The 24,802-nt window shown below is 45.0% G+C and overlaps 1 protein-coding gene across 5 annotated transcripts in view; it reads right to left on the bottom strand.

Annotated features, from left to right (window-relative positions):
• Positions 1-24,802, bottom strand: part of LOC139392740 (Cbl proto-oncogene B, E3 ubiquitin protein ligase) — a 165,091-nt gene that overhangs the window by 14,300 nt on the left and 125,989 nt on the right. For all 5 annotated transcript variants that reach the window (XM_071140955.1, XM_071140953.1, XM_071140958.1 and 2 more), the window contains 4 exons: positions 8,216-8,307; positions 1,128-1,271; positions 705-769; positions 241-348 (listed from right to left, as the gene is read on the bottom strand). In XM_071140955.1, coding sequence (XP_070997056.1) covers positions 241-348; positions 705-769; positions 1,128-1,271; positions 8,216-8,307 — 409 coding nt within the window. The remainder of the gene's footprint in view (positions 1-240; positions 349-704; positions 770-1,127; positions 1,272-8,215; positions 8,308-24,802) is intronic.

Here is a 24,802-nt window from a genome sequence, read left to right as displayed (position 1 = left end):
ACTGTAGGCTGAATGACAGAACAGCTATTTCCATGATAAATGTTATGAGATGCATTTTCTCCTTTGTTTTTGATGGTAGGCCACTGGTAGACCTACATGATGATCAAATAGCCACAGAAGCCTACTTGGCCACTGTTAAAACTGTAACTTAAATTGTGTACAGCCTCAGGGTTCACCGTAAATACGCGCGCTGGAAGTTGCACAGAATTTTCATAATGTTCAAGTTTGCCCTCAGCTTACCTTGAGGGGGAAGTAGAATATCGTAGTCTGAGGGCGTCCTGTTGTGGAAGGGACAGAGGGCGGCACGAGCTGCCCCAGAGAGCAACACCCCCGATTCAAAATGCCCACCTGAGAATCACAAGGACAGGTTAACGTGATCGGGAATGGCAGGCTAGGCACCAACTGCTCCTAAACCGAAAGCACACTGCAGCAAAACTATTTTAGGCCAGTACCTCCTCTTTCTATGTTTAAGATTGTACTCTGTGGGGGTATTGGCCAATGTATGAACACAAGAACGCATTCGTGGATCGCACACACATGCACACACTCGTGGGGATGATGATGATAATGAAGATGACACTGAGCCCTAAGTATTAACAACAGTGTCAGCTTTGATTTCTTTCACACAGAACACTTCCAGTAACAAGCAGAGCCAACTACTGGTAGATCAGGTCCAGAACGTGACATCACCACTTCAGCCTTACCATACTCAAAGGGCTTGTGCTTGTTTTCCCCTGCAGAGGACTCCGAGGACCCATTCTCCAGATTTCTGATTAAAAAAAGGCAAAACATAGAGAGATATAACATTTGTCCATACATTTGTCCATATATTTTGGGGTTTTTACCAACTCAAGACTGTTTATACTGCACAGCACCCGCAGGTTGCGCTTTGCTGAGTAACAGTTGAAATCCAGCTTGATCCAGGAATTCATTCTTCCCTTTCATGCAACTCCTACAAGTTTGACCAAATCTACATTTGGCAGCTTTTTCACTTATTTATTGTATCTCTATTACAGAATAAAAAGTTACATCCCAAATGGCACACTATTCCCTATGGGCCCTGGGCAAAAGTAGTACATTATTTAGGGAATAGGGTTCCACTTGGGATGCATCGTCTGTGCTGGTACCTGTTAGGGATCCGGACGGAGACACAGACTGGGGAATGGGATAGGCACACCGGGTAGGATGAAGGGATCTGATACTCGTCTTCAACATGCTCGGTTGTTCCTCTTGCTCTCCCAACACCAGGTGTGGTGAAAGGATTGAGGTGTCTGGAAGACAAAGCAACCATTTTTACATTTTTAGACCACACAGGTTTTAACGATAAAGTATAGATTTTTCCAAGCAAACTTCCATTGTGCTACAAATATAGTATCAGTCAAAAGTTTGGACACACCTACTCATTCAAGGGTTTTTATCTTTATTTGTACTATTTTCTACATTGTAGAATAATAGTGAAGACATCAAAACTATGAAATAACACATATGGAATCATGTAGTAACCTTTTTTTTTTAAACAAATCAAAATATATTTAATATTCTTCAAAGTAGCCACCCTTTGCCTTGATGAAAGCCTTGCACGCTCTTGGCACTCTCTCAACCAGCTTCATGAGGAATGCTTTTCCAACAGTCTTGAAGGAGTTCTCACAAATGCTGAGCACTTGATGGATGCTTTTCCTTCACTCTGCGTTACAACTCATCCCAAACCATCTCAATTGGTCAGGTGATTGTGGAGGCCAGGTCATCTGATGCAGCACTCCATCACTGTCCTTCTTGGTCAAATAGCCCTTACACAGCCTAGAGGCGTGTTGGGTCAATGTCCCGTTGAAAAACTAATGATAGTCCCACTAGGCGCAAACCAGATGGGATGACGTATCGCTGCAGAATGCTGTGGTAGCCATGTTGGTTAAGTGTGCCTTGAATTCTAAATAAATCATTGACAGTGTCACCAGCAAAGCAACCCCACACCATCACACCTCCTCCTCTATGCTTCACGACGGGAACCACAAATGCAGAGATCCTCCGTTCACTTACTCTGTGTCTAACAAAAAATCTCAAATTTGGACTCAGACCAAAGACAGATTTCCATCGGTCTAATGTCCATTGTTCGTGTTCCTTGGCCCAAGCAAGTCTCTTCTTCTTATTGGTGTCCTTTAATAGTAGGTTCTTTGCAGCAATTCGACCATGAATGCCTGATTCACGCTGTCTCCTCTAAAAAGTTGATGTTGAGATGTGTCTGTTACTTGAACTCTGTGAAGCATTTGGGCTGCAATCTGAGGTGCATTTAACTAAAATAACCTATGCTCTGCAGCAGAGGTAACTTTGGGAGAGCCAGTTTCATTTATAGCGCTTGATGGTTTTTGAGACCGCACTTGAAGAAACTTTCAAGGTTCTTGAAATGTTCTGGATTGACCGACCTTCATGTCTTAAAGTAATGATGGACTGTTGTTTCTCTTTGATTATTTGAGCTGTTCTTGCCATAATATGGACTTGGTCTTTTACAAAATAGGGCTGGCTCTTCTGTATACCACCCCTACCTTGTCACAACACAACTGATTGGCTCAAATGCAAAAAGAAGGAAAGACATTCCACAAATTAACTTGTAACAAGGCACATCTGTTGATTTAAATGCATTCCAGGTGACTACCTCATGAAGCTGGTTGAGAGAATGCCAAGAGTGTGCAAAGCTGTCATCAAGGCAAAGGGTGGCTACTTTGAAGAATCTCAAATATATACACTACAGTTCAAAAGTTTGGGGTCAGTTACAAATGTCCTTATTTTTGAAAGAAAGCATTTTTTGTCCATTTAAAATAACACCAAATTGATCAGAAATACAGTGTAGGCATTGCTAATGTTGTAAATGACTATTGTAGCTGGAAATGGCAGATTTTTTTATGGAATATTTACATTGGCATACAGATGCCCATTATCAGCAACCACCACTCCTGTGTTCCAATAGCACATTGTGTTAGCTAATCCAAGTTTATCATTTTAAAAGGCGAATTGATCATTAGAAAACTCTTTTGCAATTATGTTAGCACAGCTGAAAACTGTTGTTCTGATTAAAGAAGCAATAAAACTGGACTTCTTTAGACTACTTGAGTATCTGGAGCATCAGCATTTGTGGGTCCGATTACAGGCTCAAAATGGCCAGAAACAAAGAACTTTAGACTCATCAGTCTATTCTTGTTCTGAGAAATGATGACTATGCAAGAAATTGCCAAGAAACTGAGGATCTCGTACAAAGCTGTGTACTACTCCCTTCACAGAACAGCGAAAACTGTCTCTAACCAGAATAGAAAGAGGAGTGGGAGGCCCCAGTGCACAACTGAGCAAGAGGACAAGTACAATAGAGTATCTGGTTTGAGAAACAGATGCCTCACAAGTCCTCAACTGGCAGTTTCATTAAATAGTACCCGCAAAACACCAGTCTCAACGTCAACAGTGAAGAGGTGACTCTGGGATGAGAGTTCCCCTGTCCAATGTCTATGTTCTTTTGCCCATCTTAATATTTTATTTTTATTGGCCAGTCTGAGATATGGCCTTTCCTTTGCAACTCTGAGTCACCTCTTCACTGTTGACATTGAGACTGGTGTTTTGCAGGTACTAAACTTCACGACTTAAACCTGCTGTGTCAGCTTTTATTGCTGCTTATTTGGGAAATGACCTCAACAGTTCCATGGCTGTGTGTGTGTGTGTGTGAGTGAGTGTTTTGTGTGCACAGATGTGGAGGGAGACAAAGCTTCACCCTGTGGCCTCACTGTTCAGTGTCCAGCAGTTGCCATTATAGCTTCACTGCACTATTGCCCATAACATCCACTGTGCAACACAATAGAAAAATACCAAATCAAATGTCTTTGTCAGCTAAAAGGTAATTAGATAATCTGCAGCCAACGTTCACAGAACCACTCTCAATCATGACAGGACCCTTCAGCAACCATATTACATTATTGGTACAAGGCCATGTGTTTCAGCTGCAAAACACTAAGAGTGGAGGGGAAGAGGATGTAAGAGAAAAGGCCTGGAATTTGATGGATTTCCTGACTCCTCGATTAGGATCAAGTTTTCCCGACATACACTACATGACCAAAGTATGTGGACACCTACTCGTCCAACATCTCATTTCAAAATCATGGGCATTATTAATTTGGAGTTGGTCCCCCCCTTTGCTGCTATAACAGCCTCAACTCTTCTGGGAAGGCTTTCCACTAGATGTTGGAACATTGCTATGGGGTCTTGCTTTCCATTCAGCCACGAGCATTAGTGAGGTCGGGCACTGATGTTTGGCGATTAGGCCTGGCTCGCAGTCAGCATTCCAATTCGTTCCAAAGGTGTTCGATAGGGTTGAGGTTAGGGCTCTATGCATGCCAGTCAAGTTTATTTTAAAGGTACTTTTTTTACCCCCTTTTCTCCCCAATTTCATGATATCCAAATTGGTAGTTACAGTCTTGTCCCATAGCTGCAACTCCCGCACGGATTTGGGAGAGGCGAAGGTTGAGAGCCATCTGTCCTCTGAAACACGACCCTGCCAAGCCGCACTGCTTCTTGACACACTGCTCACTTAACCCAGAAGCACGAATGTGTCGGAGGAAACACCGTACAACTGGCGACCGTGTCAGCATGCATGTGCCGGCCCACACAGGAGTCGCTAGAGCGCAATGGGACAAGGCCATCGAGGCCAGCAAAACCCTCTCCTAACTCGGACGACGCTGGGTCAATTGTACATTGCCTTATGGATTTCCCGTTCGCAGCCAGCTGCAACACAGCCCTGGATCGAACCTGGATCTGTAGTGACGCCTCAAGCACTGCAAGTGCCTTAGAACCATGCGTCACACCGATCTCGACAAACCATTTCTGTTTGGACCTAGCATTGTGCACAAGGGCATTGTCATGCTGAAACAGGAAAGGATCTGCCCCAATCTGTTGCCACAAAGTTGGAAGCACAGAATCATCTAGAATGTTATTGTATGCTTTAGCGTTAAGATTTCCTTTCACTGGAACTAAGGGGCATAGCCCGACCATGAAAAACAACCCAGGCCATATTCCTCCTCCACCAAACTTTACAGTTGCCGCTAGACATTGGTCAGGTAGCGTTCTCCTTGCATCCGCTAAACCCAGATTTGTCCATCGGACTGCCAGATGGTGAAGTGTGATTCATCACTCCAGAGAACGTGTTTCCACAGCTCCATAGTCCAATAGCGGCGAGCCTGCCATTGTGCATGATGATCTTAGGCTTGTGTGCGGCTGCTCGGCCATGGAAACCCATTTCATTAAGATTCAGTAAGATTTCATTAAGATTTCATTAAGATTCAGTTCTTGTGCTGACGTTGTTTCCAAGGCAGTTTGGAACTTGGTAGTGAGTTTTTGCAACTGAGGACAGACAATTTTTACTCGCTACGTGCTTCAGCACTCAGCGGTCCTTTCTGTGAGCTTGTGTGGCCTACCATTTCGCGTCTGAGCCGTTGTTGCACCTAGACGTTTCCACTTCACTATAACAGCACTTACAGTTGACCGGTGCAGCTCTATCGGGGAAGAAATTTGATGAACTGACTTGTTGGAAAGTTGGCATCCTATGACGGTGCCACGTTGAAAGCCAGTGAGTTCTTCAGTAAGGCCACTAGAACAGACTGGAATTTGTTCTGGGATTCATCCGATGGCATTGAGGAGTTTACCACATCAATCACTGGCTTCATTAATAAGTGCATTGATGACATTGTCCCCACAGTGACCGTACGTACATATCCCAACCAGAAGCCATGGATTACAGGCAACATCCGCATCGAGCTATAGGCTAGAGCTGCCGCTTTCAAGGAACGGGACACTAATCCGGACACTTATAAGACATCCCGATACGCCCTCCGACAAACCATCAAACAAGCAAAGTGTCAATACAGATCCAAGATAGAATCATACATCGGCTCTGAAGCTCGTTGGATGTGGCAGGGCTTGCAAACTTTCATGGATTACAAAGGGAAACCCAACCGCGAGCTGTCCAGTGACATGAGCCTACCAGACGAGCTAAATATCTTGCATGTGCGCTTTGAGGCTAGCAACACTGAACTGTGCATGAGAGCACCAGCTCTTCCAGACCATCACGCTCTGCATAGCCAATGTGAGCAAGACCTATTCATCGGTTAACATTCACAAGGCTGCATGGCCAGACGGATTTCCAGGACGCGTACTCAGAGCATGCGCTGACCAGCTGGCAAGTGTCTTCACTGACATTTTCAACCTCTCCCTGACCCAGTCTGTAATACCTACAGTACATGTTTCAAGCAGACCATCATACTCCCATCATACTCCCTGTGCCCAAGAACGCCAAGGTAACCTTTCTAAGTGACTAAAGGAACACCTATGTGAGAATGTACCACGACTGAGAGGCCGGGCATTTGTGAAACACCATCATTAAGTTTGCAGATAACACAACGGTAGTAGAACTGATCACCAACGACGATGATTGTGGACTACAGGGAACGGAGGGCTGAGCATGCTCGCACACACATCAACAGGGATGTTGTGGAACAGGTTAAGAGTATCAAGTTCCTTAGTGTCCACATCACTAAGGAACTATCATGGTCCACACACATCAACAGTCATGAATAGGGCAAGACAACGCCACTTCCCCTTCAGGAGGCTGAATAGATTCGGCATGGGCCCTCAAAAAGCTCTGCAGCTGCACCATTGAGTGTTTTATGAATTATCCGTAGAGCTCCGAGACAGGATTGTCTTGAGGCACAGATCTGGAGAAGGGTACCAGTAAATGTCTGCAGCATTGAAGGTCCCCAAGAACACAGTGGCCTCCATCATTATTGAATGGAAGAAGTTTGGAACCACCAAGAGCTGGCCACCCGGCCAAACTGAGCAATCGGAGGAAAAGTGCCTTGGTCAGGGAGGTGACCAAGAACCCGATGGACACTGACAGAGCTCTAGAGTTCCTCTGTGGAGATGGGGAAAACCTTCCAGAAGAACAACCATCTCTGCAGCACTCCACCATTCAGGCCTTTATGGTAGAGAGGCCAGACGGAAACCACTCCTCAATAAAGGGCACATGACAGCCCGCTTGGAGTTTGCCAAAAGGCACCTAGAGGACTCTCAGACCATGAGAAACAATATTCTCTGATCTGATGAAAGCAAGATTGAACTCTTTGGCCAGGATCGAGGGAAGATTAACGGAGCAAAGTACAGAGAGATCCTTGATGAAAACCTGCTCCAGAACACAGAAGTGGCTTCGGGACAGGTCTCTGAATGTCCTTGAGTGGCCAAGCCAGAGCTTGAATCCGATTGAACATCTCTGGAGAGACCTGAAAATAGCTGTGCAGCCTGATCTGCAGAGAAGAATGGGAGAAACTCCCCAAATACAGGTGTGCCAAGCTTGTGGCGTCATACCCAAGAAGACTCGAGGCTGTAATCGCTACCAAAGATGCTTAAACAAAGTACTGAGTAAATGGTCTGAATACTTGTGTAAATGTGATATTTCCAGGTTTTATAATTTATTATAAATGAATTTATAAATCTGCCAAATAATTTTAAACTGTTTTTGCTTTGTCATTATGGGGTATTGTGTGTAGATTGATGAGGAAATAAATATTGAATAAATTGTAGAATAACGCTAACTAACAAAAGGCATATCTACCTCAATTATCTTGTACCCCTGTACATCGACTCAGTACTAGTACACCCTCCCTGTATATAATCAAGTTATTGTTACCAATTGTGTATTTATTCCTTGTGTTATAACTATGTGTTTCTCTCTCTGCCTTGTTGGGATGGTCCTGTAAGTAAGCATTTCATTGTTAGTTTACACCTGTTTAGCTTCTTAACAAAGAGCAATTTCTCAAGCAATAATTTTGCTAGAACTGTCTGGTAGTGGTCTAGGAGGGGAAAACTGAAAACTAGCTGTTATTGGCAGAGGTTTGGAACTCTTTTTCTTATTGGTATATTAACAAATTTACCACCTGGTGATGTCAGCAGGCAGGCCAAAACTTCATCCCACCAAAACAGGCAGAAATTTCAGGCGGTGTTTCAAACAGCTCTTACACTAAAAGGGCATTATTTTATAGTATTATTCCAACCTCATAGTGTGAAAATATATATAAAACACATATTGTACACCCATTCATAAAGCTTGCCCGCAACAATTAACAGACTAACAGAAAATCAATAGTCCATCTTTCAACGAATGTGTGTGTGTGACAGTATTGCGGGAGAGACTCACTTGTGGCTGCTGTTGAGAGCGGGCAAGGGAGCGGAGTGTCGGAGAGGAGGAATGTCGTACTCATCACTGACATGGAGACCATTTGAGTAAGGCTGCAGACAGACATACAGACCAAGAGAGACACACAGACTGACAAGGAGGAAACATCAGTATACAAAAGTGCACAAGAACAAAGTCTACGGTAATCCACTTATTTTCATTCATACAAGCAATCTCCATAGACAAACATTGGCATTAGAATGGCCTTACTGAAGAGCTCAGTGACTTTCAACTTGGCACCATCCAACAAGTCAGTTCGTCAAATTTCTGCCCTGCTAGAGCTGCCCCGGTCAACTGTAAGTGCTGTTATTGTGAAGTGGAAATGCCTAGGAGCAACAATGGCTCAGCCGCGAAGTGGTAGGCCACACAAGTTTACAGAACGGGACCGCCAAGTGCTGAAGCGCGTAGCACGTAAAAATCGTCTGTCCTCAGTTGCAACACTCACTACCGTCAGCACAAGAACTGTTGTCCGGAGCTTCATGAAATGGGTTTCCATGGCCAAGCAGCCGCGCACAAGCCTAAGATCACCATGTGCAATGCCAAGCATCGGCTGGAGTAGTGTAAAGCCTGCTGCCATTGGACTATGGAGCAGTGGAAACGCGTTCACTGGAGTGATGAATCACGTTTCACCATTTGGCAGTCTGACAGACAAATCAGGGTTTGGCAGATGCCAGGAGAACACCACCTGCCCCAATGCGTAATGCTGACTGTCAAGTTTTGTGGAGGAGGAATAATGGTTCAGGGTAAGCCCCTTAATTCCAGTGAAGGGAAATCTTAACGCTACATCATACAATGACATTCTAGACGATTCTGTGCTTCCAACTTTGTGGCAACAGTTTGGGGAAAGTCTTTTCCTCTTTCAGCATGACAATGCCCCTGTGCACAAAGCGAGGTCCATACAGAAATGATTTGTCGAGATCGGTGTGGAAGAACTTGATTGGTCGGCACAGAGCTCTGACCTTAACCGAGGACAGACCCCATCAAACACCTTTGAATTGGAATGCCGACTGCGAGCTAAGCCTAATTGCCCAACATCCTTGCCTGACCTCTCTAATGCTCTTATGGCTGAATAGAAGCAAGTCGCCGCAGCAATGTTACAACATCTAGCAAAAAGCCTTCCCAGAAAACTGGAGGCTGTTATAGCAGCAAAGGGGGGGACCAACTCCATATTAATGCCCATGATTTTGGAATGAGATGTTCCACGAGCAGGTGTCCACATACTTTTGGTCATGTACTGTCGACACCACTTTAGCTTCCAAACCTACTCAGCCAGGATTCAATCCCATTGCAGGTTATAACCATTGCGGCTTTGAAAGACCATATGTGATTGAGCTGACATATGCAGAATTTACCAGGAATGAGATCTCCGAATTGAATCCCGGCCTTAAACTGCAAGCCACAGTCCCTCGTCAAAATGAATGACAACAAAAATTTGCTTTTTGGTGTTAATTTAAGGTTTGTGTAAGGCATAAGGTTAGCAGTGTGGTTAAGGGTTAAAAGATTTTATGACTTTGTCTGTGCCAGCTAGTGACTACCCTGCAGAGCTGTCCTCCCAATAAATTCCAACCTGCCAATCCTTTCCACATTGGGCAGAGGTTGGCATGCCCCCTGCAGACAACCACTTGGACACTGTGCCCACCTCATATCCCACACATATCCCACACTACCCCAGAGGACGCTATTTTCCATCCATGGGTTCTGAGTAACCCATCTGGCGTGTGCTTACATGGGTTGGAGTCAATGTTGAATCATTACAATTATATTTTCAAATTGATATTATGCCATTATTTTCTATGAGGTTTTTTCAATTGATGAATTTATCATAGTTCAAATTGAATTGACCTAGAGATCTTCTTGGGTCTAAAAAGTGAAACCCGAACAGACCAGAGGACAATCAGACCAGGACCAAAACAGACCTGAGAATAATCAGATCCGAACCCAAATGGACCCGACGACAATCAAATTGACCAACCCTGGTCTAAATTGACCAACCGTTCTGCGAATGATGCCAGAACTCTACACTGCAAAATTGGTTGGAGGTGGACTTCAGTCACTCTGGCATAACCTGCATGGATAAGGCAGTATCTGGCTGCCATCCACACCGGTTCAGTTAGGGCAAGGCTAGCAGAGCGGGGCTATGAGGGCAGTAAATAGAGATAATATGAGCGTGAGAGAGAGAGAGAGAGAGAGAGACATATCAGACCTATGCCCCTTCTTCCCACCCCACGCCCCCCGCCCCTGTGGCGAGGACCTCTATGACAGCAGGACATATGACCAGGCCGTGAGAAGAGCAACAGGCCCAACCCCCACTATTACATCCGCCAAAGCCCCGTCCTGCGACCTAAGAGGTATGTATCAGATGCTCAACATGCTCTGCTCACACTTACAGTAATGGTCCGGGCCTAAACAACACAAAAACACTATGGACACTATGGAACACAAAGTTTTCACTATCTCATCCTGGAATATACAAGGTCTGAGGTCATCTGCCTTTGCCCTAAAGAGCAGGAACCCAGACCTTATCAAATACATTAGAAATACAGACATTGTCATCCTACAAGAAACATGGTATAAAGGAGACGGACCCACTGGTTGCCCTCTAGGTTACAGAGAGCTGGTAGTCCCATCCACCAAACTACCAGGTGTGAAACTGGGAAGATACTCAGGGGGTATGCTAATATGGTTTTGAGCAGACCTAACCCACTCTATTAAATTAGTCAAAACAGGAACATTTTACATCTGGCTAGAAATTAATAAAGAAATGATCTCAACAGAGAAAAATGTCCTCATGTCTGCTACCTATATCCCCCCAATAGAATTACCATACTTTACCGATGACAGCTTCTCCATCCTAGAGGGGGAGATCAACAATTTCCAGGCGCAGGGACATGTACTAGTCTGTGGTGACCTAAATGCCAGAACTAGACAAGAACTTGACACCCTCAGCACACAGGGGGACAAACACCTACCTGGAGGTGACAACATTCCTTCCCCCATATGACCCTTTTTGAAAAGCAGATACTTAGATTGAATATGTAACCAAATTGCACCAACATTTTATTTACATTTTTTACTAACTTCCAAGGCTCCGTGAAGTCCAAACAACTGCTGGTTGATTCCCCACTGGACCAGTGAATGATCTAGGAGGCCTAAACCTACCCCCTACCAGTTTGATTACAATGTTGGAATTCAACCCAGGCCCCCAAAACACATCCCATTCAAAACCGTTTCAACAGGCTGTCCTCGTCCACATACATTGTGATGTGAAGAAGGGCTGTGGCGATCACGGAATTTCGTCAGCCGGTGATTGTCAAGCAAATAACTGTCTGTCTCACGGTAATTGATCACTAATTAACATAAACACAATTAGCATCTCCTGCCTTCCACACATAGCCTACAAGCCATTTTAAAAAGTATTATAAATCCATGTGATATAGCCTACTGTCACGCCCTGGCCTTAGTATTTTGTGTTTTCTTTATTATTTTGGTCAGGCCAGGGTGTGACATGGGTATTTATGACGTGTGTTTTGTCTAGGTTTTTTTTGTAGGTTATGGGATTGTGGTTAGTGAAGTAGTCTAGGAAAGTCTATGGTTGCCTGGAGTGGTTCTCAATCAGAGGCAGGTGTTTATCTGATTGGGAACCATATTTAGGCAGCCATATTCTTTGGGTATTTCGTGGGTGATTGTTCCTGTCTCTGTTGCACCAGATAGGGCTGTTTCGGTTTTTCACGTTTATTGTCTTTGTATATTGTTTGTATTTTCATCTTTAATAAAGATGTTTATAAATAACCACGCTGCATTTTGGTCCTCTCTTTCAACAGAAAACTGTAACACCTATACTTTCCCAATAAATCCATAATTTATTTTAGACAGCATGATATAAAGAAAATGTAGTCTATTTCAGAAGAAAAGAATAGCATACTCTGAGTTGTCCTTATGTTAGGTCCTGATGTGGCTACGCCAATTGGCTGTGGGCTACACTAGTTCATTTAGCAGACAAGATTAGCGTATAATTCCATAGCATTATTTTACAGTATGAAGAATACAATTGAACAAAGCTGAATAAAATATAAATATTTTCTCCAAACGATTTGAGGGAATGCGCATATGCGGTGAACAAAGAAATAGGTATTCCTATATGCTTAATGTAGAGTTAATGTAACTTCAGTTATTCTACAAACGCTGGGCTATATGTTTGGATTTTTAATACATTGTAAAGCTGCATGAGATTCTAATGATGATTTGAAAACATGTTTTTTTTGCGCAGGCTTTACACACTCCAATAGTCTCTCATTCACAATTTGACAAGCACTTGATAATGCCTCAAATTTCACAGTGGGATCCATGTCTTTTGTGGGCATGCGTTGTGCCCTTCTCCCTGAGTGCTGCACAATCCGAAGTGTCTCTCACTCACACGGATATCCTTCAAGTGATCGGGTCTTTCTCACAGGCTACAAGTTAAGACAGACACATCGGGGACTGCATGCGTCCTTATTTTTATTTCACCTTTATTTAACCAGGTAACTAGTTGAGAACAAGTTCTCATTTACAACTGCGACCTGGCCAAGATAAAGCAAAGCAGTGTGACAAAAACAACACAGAGATATACATGGAATAAACAAACATATAGTCAATAATACAATAGAAAAAGTCTATATACAGTGTGTGGAAATGGCGTAAGGAGGTAAGGCAATAAATAGGCCATAGTAGCAAAGTAATTACAATTTAGCAAATTAACACTGGAGTGATAGATGTGCAGATGATGTGCAAGTAGAAATACTGGTGTGCAAAAGAGCAAAAAAGTAAATAAAAACAATATGGGGATGAGGTAGGTAGATTGGGTGGGCTATTTACAGATGGGCTATGTACAGCTGCAGTGATTGGTTAACTGCTCAGATAGCTGATGTTTAAAGTTATTGAGGGAAATATAACTCTCCAGCTTCATCGATTTTTGCAATTCGTTCCAGTCATTGGCAGCAGAGAACTGGAAGGAAAGGCGGCCAAAAGAGTGTTGGCTTTAAGGATGACCAGTGAGATATACCTGCTGGAGCACGTGCTACGGGTGGGTGTTATCGTGATCAGTGAGCTGAGATAAGGCGGAGCTTTACCTAGCATAGACTTATAGATGACTTGGAGCCAGTGAAACTGGCGACAAATATGTAGCGAGGGCCAGCCGACTAGAGCATACAGGTCGCAGTGGTGGGTGGTATAAGGGGCTTTGGTGACAAGACGGATGGCACTGTGATAGACTGCATCCAGATTGGAAGCTATTTTGTAAACGACATCGCCGAAGTCGAGGATCAGTAGGATAGTCAGTTTTACGAGGGTATATGTTTGGCGGCGTGAGTGAAGGAGGATTTGTTGCAAAATAGGAAGCAGATTCTAGGATTGGAGATGTTTAATATGAGTCTGGAAGGACTTTACAGTCTAGCCAGACACCTAGGTATTTGTAGTTGTTCACATATTCTAAGTCAGAACCGTCCAGAGTAGTGATGCTAGTCGGGTGGGCGGTTGCGGGCAGCGATCGGTTGAAAGCATGCATTTGGTTTTACTAGCGTTTAAGAGCAGTTAGAGGCCATGGAAGAAGTGTTGTGCGGCATTGAGGCTCGTTTGGAGGTTTGGTAACACAGTGTCCAAAGAAGGGTTAGATGTATGTAACGGATGTGAAACGGCTAGCTTAGTTAGCGGTGCGCGCTAAATAGCGTTTCAATCGGTGACGTCACTTGCTCTGAGACCTTGAAGTAGTAGTTCCCCTTGCTCTGCAAGGGCCGCGGCTTTTGTGGAGCGATGGGTAACGATGCTTCGAGGGTGACTGTTGATGTGTGCAGAGAGTCCCTGGTTCGCGCCCGGGTATGGGCGAGGGGACGGTTTAAAATTATACTGTTACATTGATGCTGTTGACCCGGATCACTGGTTGCTGCGGAAAAGGAGGAAGGTCAAAAGGGGGGTGAGTGTAACGGATGTGAAACGGCTAGCTTAGTTAGCGGTCATTTGAGAAACCAAGGCTGTTGAGTCTGCCGATAAGAATACGGTGATTGACAGTCGAAAGCCTTGGCCAGGTCGATGAAGACGGCTGCAAAGTACTGTCTTTTATCGATGGCGGTTATGATATCGTTTAGGACCTTGAGCATGGCTGAGGTGCACCCATGACCAGCTCGAAAACCGGATTGCACAGCAGAGAAGGTATGGTGGGATTCGAAATGGTCAGTTATCTGTTTATTAACTTGGCTTTCAAAGACTTTAGAAAGGCAGGGCAGGATGGATATAGGTCTATAACAGTTTGGGTCTAGATTGTCTCCCCCTTTGAAGAGGGAGATGATCGAGGCAGTTTTCCATTCTTTAGGGATCTCTGACGATACGAAAGAGAGGTTGAACAGACTGGTAATAGGGGTTGCAACAATTACGGTGGATCATTTTAGAAAGAGAGGGTCCAGAATGTCTAGCCCGGCTGATTTGTACGGGTCCAGGTTTTGCAGCTCTTTCAGAACATCTGCTATCTGGAGAAGCTGGGGAGACTTGGGCAAGTAGCTGCGGGGGGTGAGGAGGTTGGGCTAGCCAGGAGGAAGGCATGGCCAGCCGTAGAGAAATGCTTATTGAAATTCTCGATTATCATGGATTTATCGGTGGTGACAGTGTTACCTAGCCTCAGTCCAATGGGCAGCTGGGAGGAGGTGCTCTTATTCTCCATGGACTTTACAGTGTCCCAAAACCTTTGGAGGAAGAGCTAGAGGATGCAAATTTCTGTTTGAAAAAGCTAGCCTGACTGAGTGTATTGGTTCCTGACTTCCCTGAAAAGTTGCATATCGCGGGGACTATTCGATGATAGTGCAGTCCGCCACAGGATGTTTTTGTGCTGGTCGAGGGCTGTCACGTCTGTAGTGAACCAAGGGCTATATCTGTCCTTAGATCTAAATATTTTGAAAGGGGCATGCTTATTTAAGATGGTGAGGAAATTACTTTTAAAGAACGACCAGGCATCCTTGACTGACGGGATGAGGTCAATATCCTTCTAGGATACCCGGGCCAGGTCGATTAGAAAGGCCTGCTCGCAGAAGTGTTTTAAGGAGCCTTTGACAATGATGAGGGGTGGGTGTTTGACCGCGGACCCATAGCGGATGCAGGCAATGAGGCAGTGATCGCTGAGATCCTGATTGAAAATAGCAGAGGTGTATTTGGAGGACAAGTTGGTCAGGATAATATCTATGAGGAGGCCCATGTTCGTTGATAATTTGTGTGAGATTGAGGGCATCTATTTTAGATTGTAGAACTGAGTGTTAAGCATATCCCAGTTTAGGTCACCTAACAGAACGAACTCTGAAGATAGATGGGGGGCAATCAATTCACATATGTTGTCCAGGGCACAGCTGGTAACTGAGGGGGGGTCTATAACAGGCGGAAACAGTGAGAGACTTATTTCTGGAGAGATTCATTTTTTTAATTATGAGCTCGAACTTTGGGAATAGACCTGTTAAGTATGACAGAACTTTGCAGGCTATCTCTGCAGTAGATTGCAACTCCTCGCCCTTTGGCAGTTCTATCTTGACGGAAAATGTTGTAGTTGGGAATGTAAATCTCAGAATTTTTGGTGGCCTCCCTAAACCAGGATTAAGACACAGCAAGGACATCAGGGTTGGCAGAGTGTGCTAAAGCAGTGAGTAAAACAAACTTAGGGAGAAGGCTTCTGATGTTAACATGCATGAAACCAAGGCTTTTTCAGTTACAGAAGTCAACAAATGACAGTGCCTGGGGGCACGCAGGGCCTGGGTTAATCTCCACATCACCAGAGGAACAAGGGGGAGTAGGATGAGGGTACAGCTAAAGGCTATCAAAACTGGTCGTGTGGTGCATTGGGGTCAGATAATAAAAGGAGCAAATTTCTGGGTGTGGTAGAATAGATTCAGAACATAATGTATAGACAGGGGTATGGTGGGGTGCGGTTACAGTGGAGGCAAGCCCAGGCACTGAGTGATGATAAGAGAGGTTGCATCTCTGGATGGGCTAGTTAAGCTGGGTGAGGTCGCCGCATGTGTGGGAGGTGGGACAAAGGAGGTATCTGAGGCATGTTGAGTGGGACTAGGGGCTCCGCAGTAAACTAAAACAATGATAACTATCCTAAACAACAGTGTTCAAGGCATATTGACATTTGAGAGAGACATAAAGGGAGGCATAAAGCAATCACAGGTGTTGATTGGGAAAGCTAAGACAACAACGGCTAAGACAACAACAGCTAATCACCACGACAACAACAACAGGTAAAATGGTGATGAATGGGCAGAGGGTCAGTTAACTACACACATGGCCTGAGTTCGAGGCTGGGGCCGACAGATAAACAAAAAATAAACAAAATGGAGTACCGTGATTAATGAACAGTCCTGCAGGCATCAGCTATGTAGCCAAGTGATCATAGGGTCCAGCAGTGGCTAACAATGACTAAATAGCTAGTAGCTAATTAGATGGTTAGCTTCTGATGGCTAGCTTCTAATGGAGGTTCTGGCTATAAGGTCTAAAAAAGAATTGCGGATCCGTGCCACATTGGGTGCGGCGGGTTACTGGAAGGCATATTTAATTTAAAAATGAAAAAAATGGAAATGTATACAAAAAAGATGAAAAACACCAAAAGTAAACGAGAGGACGACAAACCACGTCTGCACTGCTACGCTATCTTGGAGTAATTCCGAGGTGAACCGTCCACATTTACTTTTCGTCAGCCAACAAGATGAGTAGGCCTAATGAACAGCAAAAGCACTAGCTATGTCAACCTACTATCCCCCATAGTACAATAGTCATCCTATTCTATTCTGAGAAATAAATATTCCAAAATATTCCACTCTGGGACAGTTGTGGCATGCGATAGATCCCAAATTAATATTACCACTAGCATCAAAATAACTTTTTTATGCAATGTGGCTGATGCAACAGATCAGAACTTTTAGCTTAAAATGTTGATAAAACGATTAGGATATTTATTCACATGATAAGAGCAGCAATGCGCACATGGTAGTAGGCTATTAGCGGATTAACACCATTATCAAAAGTGATCGGAAATGCGACTATGCATGCAATGGTTTTATTATAAAGGTGCATTTTTATGGTGAAAATGATCTTCCCCAAACCTGAAACTTACATTCTGCCAGTTAGACTCTACACCCTTGGTAAAGCGGATGAATGTGCTTAATTTTAAGAAGGTATTTGGCAACTTTAGTTGTGATACAAACCTTATTAAAACATATAGGCCTATGGGCTAGGCTATATGAGGTGCGTGACTATGATTCGAACAAAACTAGGCAGCACTATTTTCATTTTTGGAAAAATAACGTTCCCAAAGTAAACGGGCTATTTTGTCAGGACAAGATGCTAGAATATGCATATAATTGACAGCTTAGGATAGAAAACTCTAAAGTTTCCAAAACTGTAAAAATATTGTCTGTGAGTATAACAGAACTGATATTGCAGGCCTGAGAAAAATCCAATCAGGAAGTGACTCATGTTTTGAAAGCTCTGCGTTCCGATGTGTCCCTATTGAGCAGTGAATGGGCTATCAACCAGATTCCCTTTTCGACGTATTCCCCAAGGTTTCTATAGCATTTTGACGTAGTTTCACGCCTTTATGTTGAAGAATGAGCATAAACGACTACATTGCGTAAGTGCCCGGCTGAGGGCTCTCAGAGTAATTATTGCGTAATAGACAGAGGTAGTATTTTTCCTCCCGGTCTAACTGAAAATACAGCTGTCCCGGTTGATATACACTGCTCAAAAAAATAAAGGGAACAGCCGAGACGCCAGCGTCTCACCTAGCCAACAGGAAATGGAAATGCGTAGCGCCAAATGCTAATAGTACTCGCTAAAACTCAAACTTTCATTAAATCACACATGCAGGGTACTCAATTAAAGCTACACTCCTTGTGAATCTAGCCAACATGTCAGATTTTAAAAATGCTTTTCGGCGAAAGCATGAGAAGCTATTATCTGATAGCATGCACCCCTCCGAAATACCTGAAGGAGGTGTAAACAAAAGAATTAGCGTAGCCGGCGCTACACAAAACGCAGAAATAAAATATAAAACATGCATTACCTTTGACGAGCTTCTTTGTTGGCACTCCAATATGTCCCATAAACATCACAATTGGTTCTTTTTTTCGATTAAATCCGTCCATGTATACCCAAAATGTCCATTTGTATAGCCCGTCTGATCCAGAAAAAAACAACTTTCCAAAACGCAACGTCATTTTTTTAAATTCAAAAAGTTGCCTATAAACTTTGCCAAAAACCTTCAAACTACTTTTGTAATCCAACTTTAGGTATTTATAAACGTTAATAATCGATCAAATTGATCACGGGGCGATCTGTATTCAATAGCTACAAGTCAACAAAGCATGGACGATTTTCTCTCTTTCATATCCATCCAGCGTGTACTCACTGACAGTGCCTATTCTTCATTTCACCAAGGATAAACTTCAACCCAATTTCCAACACTGGCGACATCGTGTGAAGCTGTAGGAACTGAAAACTGCTCGCCATCTATTTTCCCTTGCCATAGACAATACATTGAACTGGCAGAGGGATTTTATTTTTATTTTTTTTGACCAGTTTTTCCTTGGGGTTTCGCCTGCTACACACGTTCTGTTATAGTCACAGACATGATTTAACCAGTTTTATAAACTTCAGAGTGTTTTCTATCCACACATACTAATCATATGCATATGCTATATTCCTGGCATGAGTAGCAGGACGTTGAAATTTTGCACGCTTTTTATCCAAAAGTTGAAAGAATGCGCACAGATCTTTAAACACAATGTAACTCCAAGTCAATCACACTTCTGTGAAATCAAACTGTCCACTTAGGAAGCAACACTGATTGACAATACATTTCACATGCTGTTGTGCAAATGGAATAGACAACAGGTGGAAATTATAGGCAATTAGCAAGACACCCCCAATAAAGGAGTGGTTCTGCAGGTGGCGACCACAGACCACTTCTCAGTTCCTATGCTTCCTGGCTGATGTTTTGGTCACTTTTGAATGCTGGCGGTGCTTTCACTCTAGTGGTAGCATGAGACGGAGTCTACAACCCACACAAGTGGCTCAGGTAGTGCAGCTCATCCAGGATGGCACATCAATGCGAGCTGTGGCAAGAAGGTTTGCTGTGTCTGTCAGCGTAGTGTCCAGAGCATGGAGGCGCTACCAGGAGACAGGCCAGTACAGCAGGAGACGTGGAGGAGGCCGTAGGAGGGCAACAACCCAGCAGCAGGACCGCTACCTCCTCCTTTGTGCAAGGAGGAGCAGGAGGAGCACTGCCAGAGCCCTGCAAAATGACCTCCAGCAGGCCACAAATGTGCGTGTGTCTGCTCAAACGGTCAGAAACAGACTCCATGAGGGTGGTATGAGGGCCTGACGTCCACAGGTGGGGGTTGTGCTTACAGCCCAACACTGTGCAGGACGTTTGGCATTTGCCAGAGAACACCAAGATTGGCAAATTCGCCACTGGCGCCCTGTGCTCTTCACAGATGAAAGCAGGTTCACACTGAGCACGTGCCTGCAACATCCTCCAGCATGACCGGTTTGGCGGTGGGTCAGTCATGGTGTGGGGTGGCATTTCTTTGGGGGGCCGCACAACCCTCCATGTGATCGCCAGAGGTAGCCTGACTGCCATTAGGTACCGAGATGAGATCCTCAGACCCCTTGTGAAACTATATGCTGGTGCGGTTGGCCCTGGGTTCCTCCTAATGCAAGACCATGCTAGACCTCATGTGACTGGAGTGTGTCAGCAGTTCCTGCAAGAGGAAGGCATTGATGCTATGGACTGGTCTGCCCGTTCCCCAGACCTGAATCCAATTGAGTACATCTGGGACATCATGTCTCGCTCCATCCAACAACGCCACATTGCACCACAGACTGTCCAGGAGTTGGCGGATGCTTTAGTCCAGGTCTAGGAGGAGATCCCTCAGGAGACCATCCGCCACCTCATCAGGAGCATGCCCAGGTGTTGTAGGGAGGTCATACAGGCACGTGGAGGCCACACACACTACTGAGCCTCATTTTGGCTTGTTTTAAGGACATTACATCAAAGTTGGATCAGCCTGTAGTGTGGTTTTCCACTTTAATTTTGAGTGTCACTCCTAATCCAGACCTCCATGGGTTGATACATTTGATTTCCATTGATAATTTTTGTGTGATTTTGTTGTCAACACATTCAACTATGTAATGAAAAAAGTATTTAATAAGAATATTTCATTCATTCAGATCTAGGATGTGTTATTTTAGTGTATGTCTTATTCGAGTCATTTTCACATTTTTTGATTTCAACATTATACCGTTTACAATTCATCTCAGGTTTTATTAGCTCCAGTATTATTCTGTGGTCCTCTGGTGGTTCTTTGTCCTTTTTGATAATTGCTATGTTCTTAAATTTTTTACTTTTACATTCAGAACATGAGAACATATGAAAGCTGGTGGTTCCTTTTAACACGAGTCTTCAATATTCCCAGGTAAGAAGTTTTAGGTTGTAGTTATTATAGGACTATTTCCCTCTATACCATTTGTATTTCATATACCTTTGACTATTGGATGTTCTTATAGGCACTTTAGTATTGCCAGTGTAACAGTATTACTTCCGTCCCTCTCCTCGCTCCTTCCTGGGCTCGAACCAGGAACACAATGACAACAGCCACCCTCGAAGCAGCGTTACCCATGCAGAGCAAGGGGAATAACCACTCCAAGTCTCAGAGCGAGTGACGTTTGAAACGCTATTAGCGCGCACCCCGCTAACTAGCTAGCCATTTCACATTGGTTACACGAGCCTAATCTCTGGAGTTGATAGGCTTGAAGTCATAAACAGCTCAATGCTAGACGCACAACGAAGAGCTGCTGGCAAAACACACGAAAGTGCTGAGCCTGCTGCTGCCTACCATCGCTCGGTCAGACTGCTCTATCAAATCATAGACTTAGTTATAACATAATAACACACAGAAATATGAGCCTTAGGTCGAAAACAAGACGTTTATTCTTTCAGTGAAATACGGAACCGTTCCGTATTTTATCTAAGGGGTGGCATCCATTAGTCTAAATATACTTGTTACATTGCACAACCGTCAATGTTATGTCATAATTACGTACAATTCTGGCAAACACAAGAGAAGTGACACAATTTCACCTGGTTAATATTGCCTGCTAACCTGGATTTATTTTAGCTAAATATTCAGGTTTAAAAATATATACTGTGTATTGATTTTAAGAAAGGCATTGATGTTCATGGTTAGGTACATATTGGAGCAACGATACGCACCGCATCAATTATATGCAACGCAGGACACGCTAGATAAACTAGGAATATCATCAACCATGTGTAGTTAACTAGTGATTATGATTGATTAATTGTTTTTTATAATATAAGTTTAATGCTAGCTAGAAACTTACCTTGGCTTACTGCATTCGCATAACAGGCTTACTGCATTCGCGTAACAGGCAGTCTCCCCGTGGAGTTCAATGAGAGGCAGGTGGTTAGAGCATTGGACTAGTTAACTGTAAGGTTGCAAGATTGAATCGCCCTAGCTGACAAGGTGAAAATCTGTTGTTCTGCCCCTGAACGAGGTAGTTAACCCACCGTTCCTAGGCCGTCATTGAAAATAAGAATGTGTTTTTAACTGACTTGCCTAGTTAAATAAAGATGAATTAAAGGTGTAAAAAAATAATAATAATAATTAAAGATTATCTGCAAAAATCTGTGTCCAAAAATACCGATTTCCGATTGTTATGAAAACTTGAAATCGGCCCTAATTAATCGGCCATTCCGATTAATCGGTCGACCTCTAGTACATATACAGTCTCATGGTATATCTTACCCCTATATCGTTCATGGGCGTACTGACTCATCATGATACACATACAGTGTCCTGTAGGCATGCTACCCATACACCCCCTTCTCCACTACTGCCACTCATCTATATATAAGTCCCACCTGATAGAACCTAGGTCTTATCCGTTTTTCAGATCTTAAGGATAACCCCAGAAAACAATGGAGTTAAAAAATATAGGTTAATGATTCTGCAATAATTGGGGCAGAAAGCTGCTGCAAAAAGGGATCAAGTGAATTTTTTTACAATAACCCACTATTTACTAATTATGTGGAGTTAATATAAAGTGTTACCTATTGATAGAATAACAACAATATGCCCCTCTGATGTGTGTGTTTGTTTGTGGGTGTCACGTTCTGACCATCGTTCGTGTGTGTTTTCCTTGTTTTAGTGTTGGTCAGGACGTGAACTGGGTGGGCATTCTATGTTGGATGTCTTGTTTGTCTATTTCTATGTCTGGCCTGATATGGTTCTCAATCAGAGGCAGGTGTTAGTCATTGTCTCTGATTGGGAACCATATTTAGGTAGCCTGGGTTTCACTGTGTGTTGGTGGGTGATTGTCCTTAGTGTCCTGATGTCATTGTTCTTTGTTAGGTTACACAAGTATAGGCTGTTTCGGTTTTCGTTAAGTTTATTGTTTTGGTAGTGTTTGTGTTTAGTTTGTTTCTTCATTAAACATGGATTGCAATAATCACGCTGCATTTTGGTCCGACTCTCCTTCTCATCAAGAAAACCGTTACAGAATCACCCACCACAAAAGGACCAAGCAGCGTGTCAACAGGCAGGAGCAGCGCGAGGAGATGCGCAATAAGGATTTCTGGACATGGGAGGAAATCCTCGACGGGAGAGGACCCTGGGCTAAACCAGGGGAGTGTAGCCGCCCAAAGGTGCAGCAGGAGAAGAGGCAACAGGAGCAGCCCAAAGAGGAGGTATGGACATGGGAGGACAAATTAGAAGGAAGAGGACCCTGGGCTCAGCCAGGAGAATATCGCCGCCCCAAAGAAGAACTGGAGGCGGCGAAAGCTGAGAGGCGCAGATATGAGGAGGCAGCACGACGTAGCGGATGGAAGCCTGAGAGGCAGCCCCAAACATTTCTTGGAGGGGGGCTAACAGGGAGTATGGCTACGCCAGGTAGGAGACCTGGGCAGACTCCCTGTGCTTACCGGGGGGCTAGAGAGACCGGACAGGCACCGTGTTATGCAGTGGTGCGCACGGTGTCTCCAGTGCGGGTGCATAGCCCGGTGCGGTATATTCCAGCTCCGCGTGTCGGCCGGGCTAGATTGAGCGTCGAGCCTAATGCCATGAAGCCGGCTCTACGCATCTGGTCCCCAGTGCGTCTCCTTGGGCCGGCTTACATGGCACCAGCTTTGCGCTCGGTGTCTCCGGTTCGCCTGCATAGCCCAGTGCGGGCTATTCCACCTCGCCGCACTGGCAGGGCGACCGTGAGCATTCAACCAGGTAAGGTTGGGCAGGCTCGGTGCTCAAGAGCTCCAGTACGCCTGCACGGTCCGGTCTTTCCAGTACCACCTCCACACCCCAGCCCTCCGGTAGCAGCTCCCCGCACCAGGCTTCCTGTGTGTGTCCTCGGCCCAGTACCACCAGTGCCAGCACCACGCATCAGGCCTACAGTGCGCCTCGCCTGTCCAGCGCTGTCGGAGCCCTCCTCCTCTCCAGCGCTGTCGGAGTCTCCCGCCTGTTTAGCGCTGTTAGAGCCTTCCTTCTCTACAGCGCTGCCGGAGTCTCCCGCCTGTTCAGAACTGCCAGTCTGCATAGAGCAGCCAGTTTGCAAGGAGCTGCCAGTCTGCATAGAGCTGCCAGTCTGCAAGGAGCTGCCAGTCTGCAAGAAGCTGCCAGTCTGCAAGGAGCTGCCAGTCTGCATAGAGCTGCCAGTCTGCAAGGAGCTGCCAGTCTGCAAGGAGCCGCCAGAGCTGCCTGTCTGCAGGATGCCGCCAAAGCTGCCAGTCTGCAAGGAGCCGCCAGTCTGCAAGGAGCCGCCAGTCTGCAAGGAGCCGCCAGAGCTGCCAGTTAGCATGGAGCAGCCAGGGCCGCCAGTCAGTATGGAGCAGCCAGGGCCGCCAGTCAGCATGGAGCAGCCAGGGCCGCCAGTCAGCATGGAGCAGCCAGAGCAGCCAGTCAGCATGGAGCAGCCAGAGCAGCCAGTCAGCATGGAGCAGCCAGAGCTGCCAGTCAGCATGGAGCAGCCAGTCAGCATGGAGCAGCCAGAGCAGCCAGTCAGCATGGAGCAGCCAGTCAGCATGGAGCAGCCAGAGCTGCCAGTCAGCATGGAGCAGCCAGTCAGCATGGAGCAGCCAGAGCAGCCAGTCAGCATGGAGCAGCCAGTCAGCATGGAGCAGCCAGAGCTGCCAGTCAGCATGGAGCAGCCAGTCAGCATGGAGCAGCCAGAGCTGCCAGTCATCATGGAGCAGCCAGTCAGCATGGAGCAGCCAGAGCTGCCAGTCGACCGGACTCTTCCAGATCTGCCAGTCGACCAGACTCTTCCAGATCTGCCAGTCGACCAGACTCTTCCAGATCTGCCAGTCGACCAGACTCTTCCAGATCTGCCAGTCGACCAGACTCTTCCAGATCTGCCAGTCGACCAGACTCTTCCGGATCCGCCAGTCAGCCAGGATCTTCCAGAACCGCCAGCCAGCCAGGATCTGCCGGATTCAACCACCTGCCTGAGCTTCCTCTCAGTGCT

Source organism: Oncorhynchus clarkii, chromosome 33 (genome assembly GCF_045791955.1).
Source record: "Oncorhynchus clarkii lewisi isolate Uvic-CL-2024 chromosome 33, UVic_Ocla_1.0, whole genome shotgun sequence".
In the NCBI taxonomy this organism is placed as follows: Eukaryota; Metazoa; Chordata; class Actinopteri; order Salmoniformes; family Salmonidae; genus Oncorhynchus; species Oncorhynchus clarkii.
The sequence above is the reverse complement of the archived record's forward strand: the minus strand, read 5'-3'. Positions and strand labels throughout refer to the sequence as shown.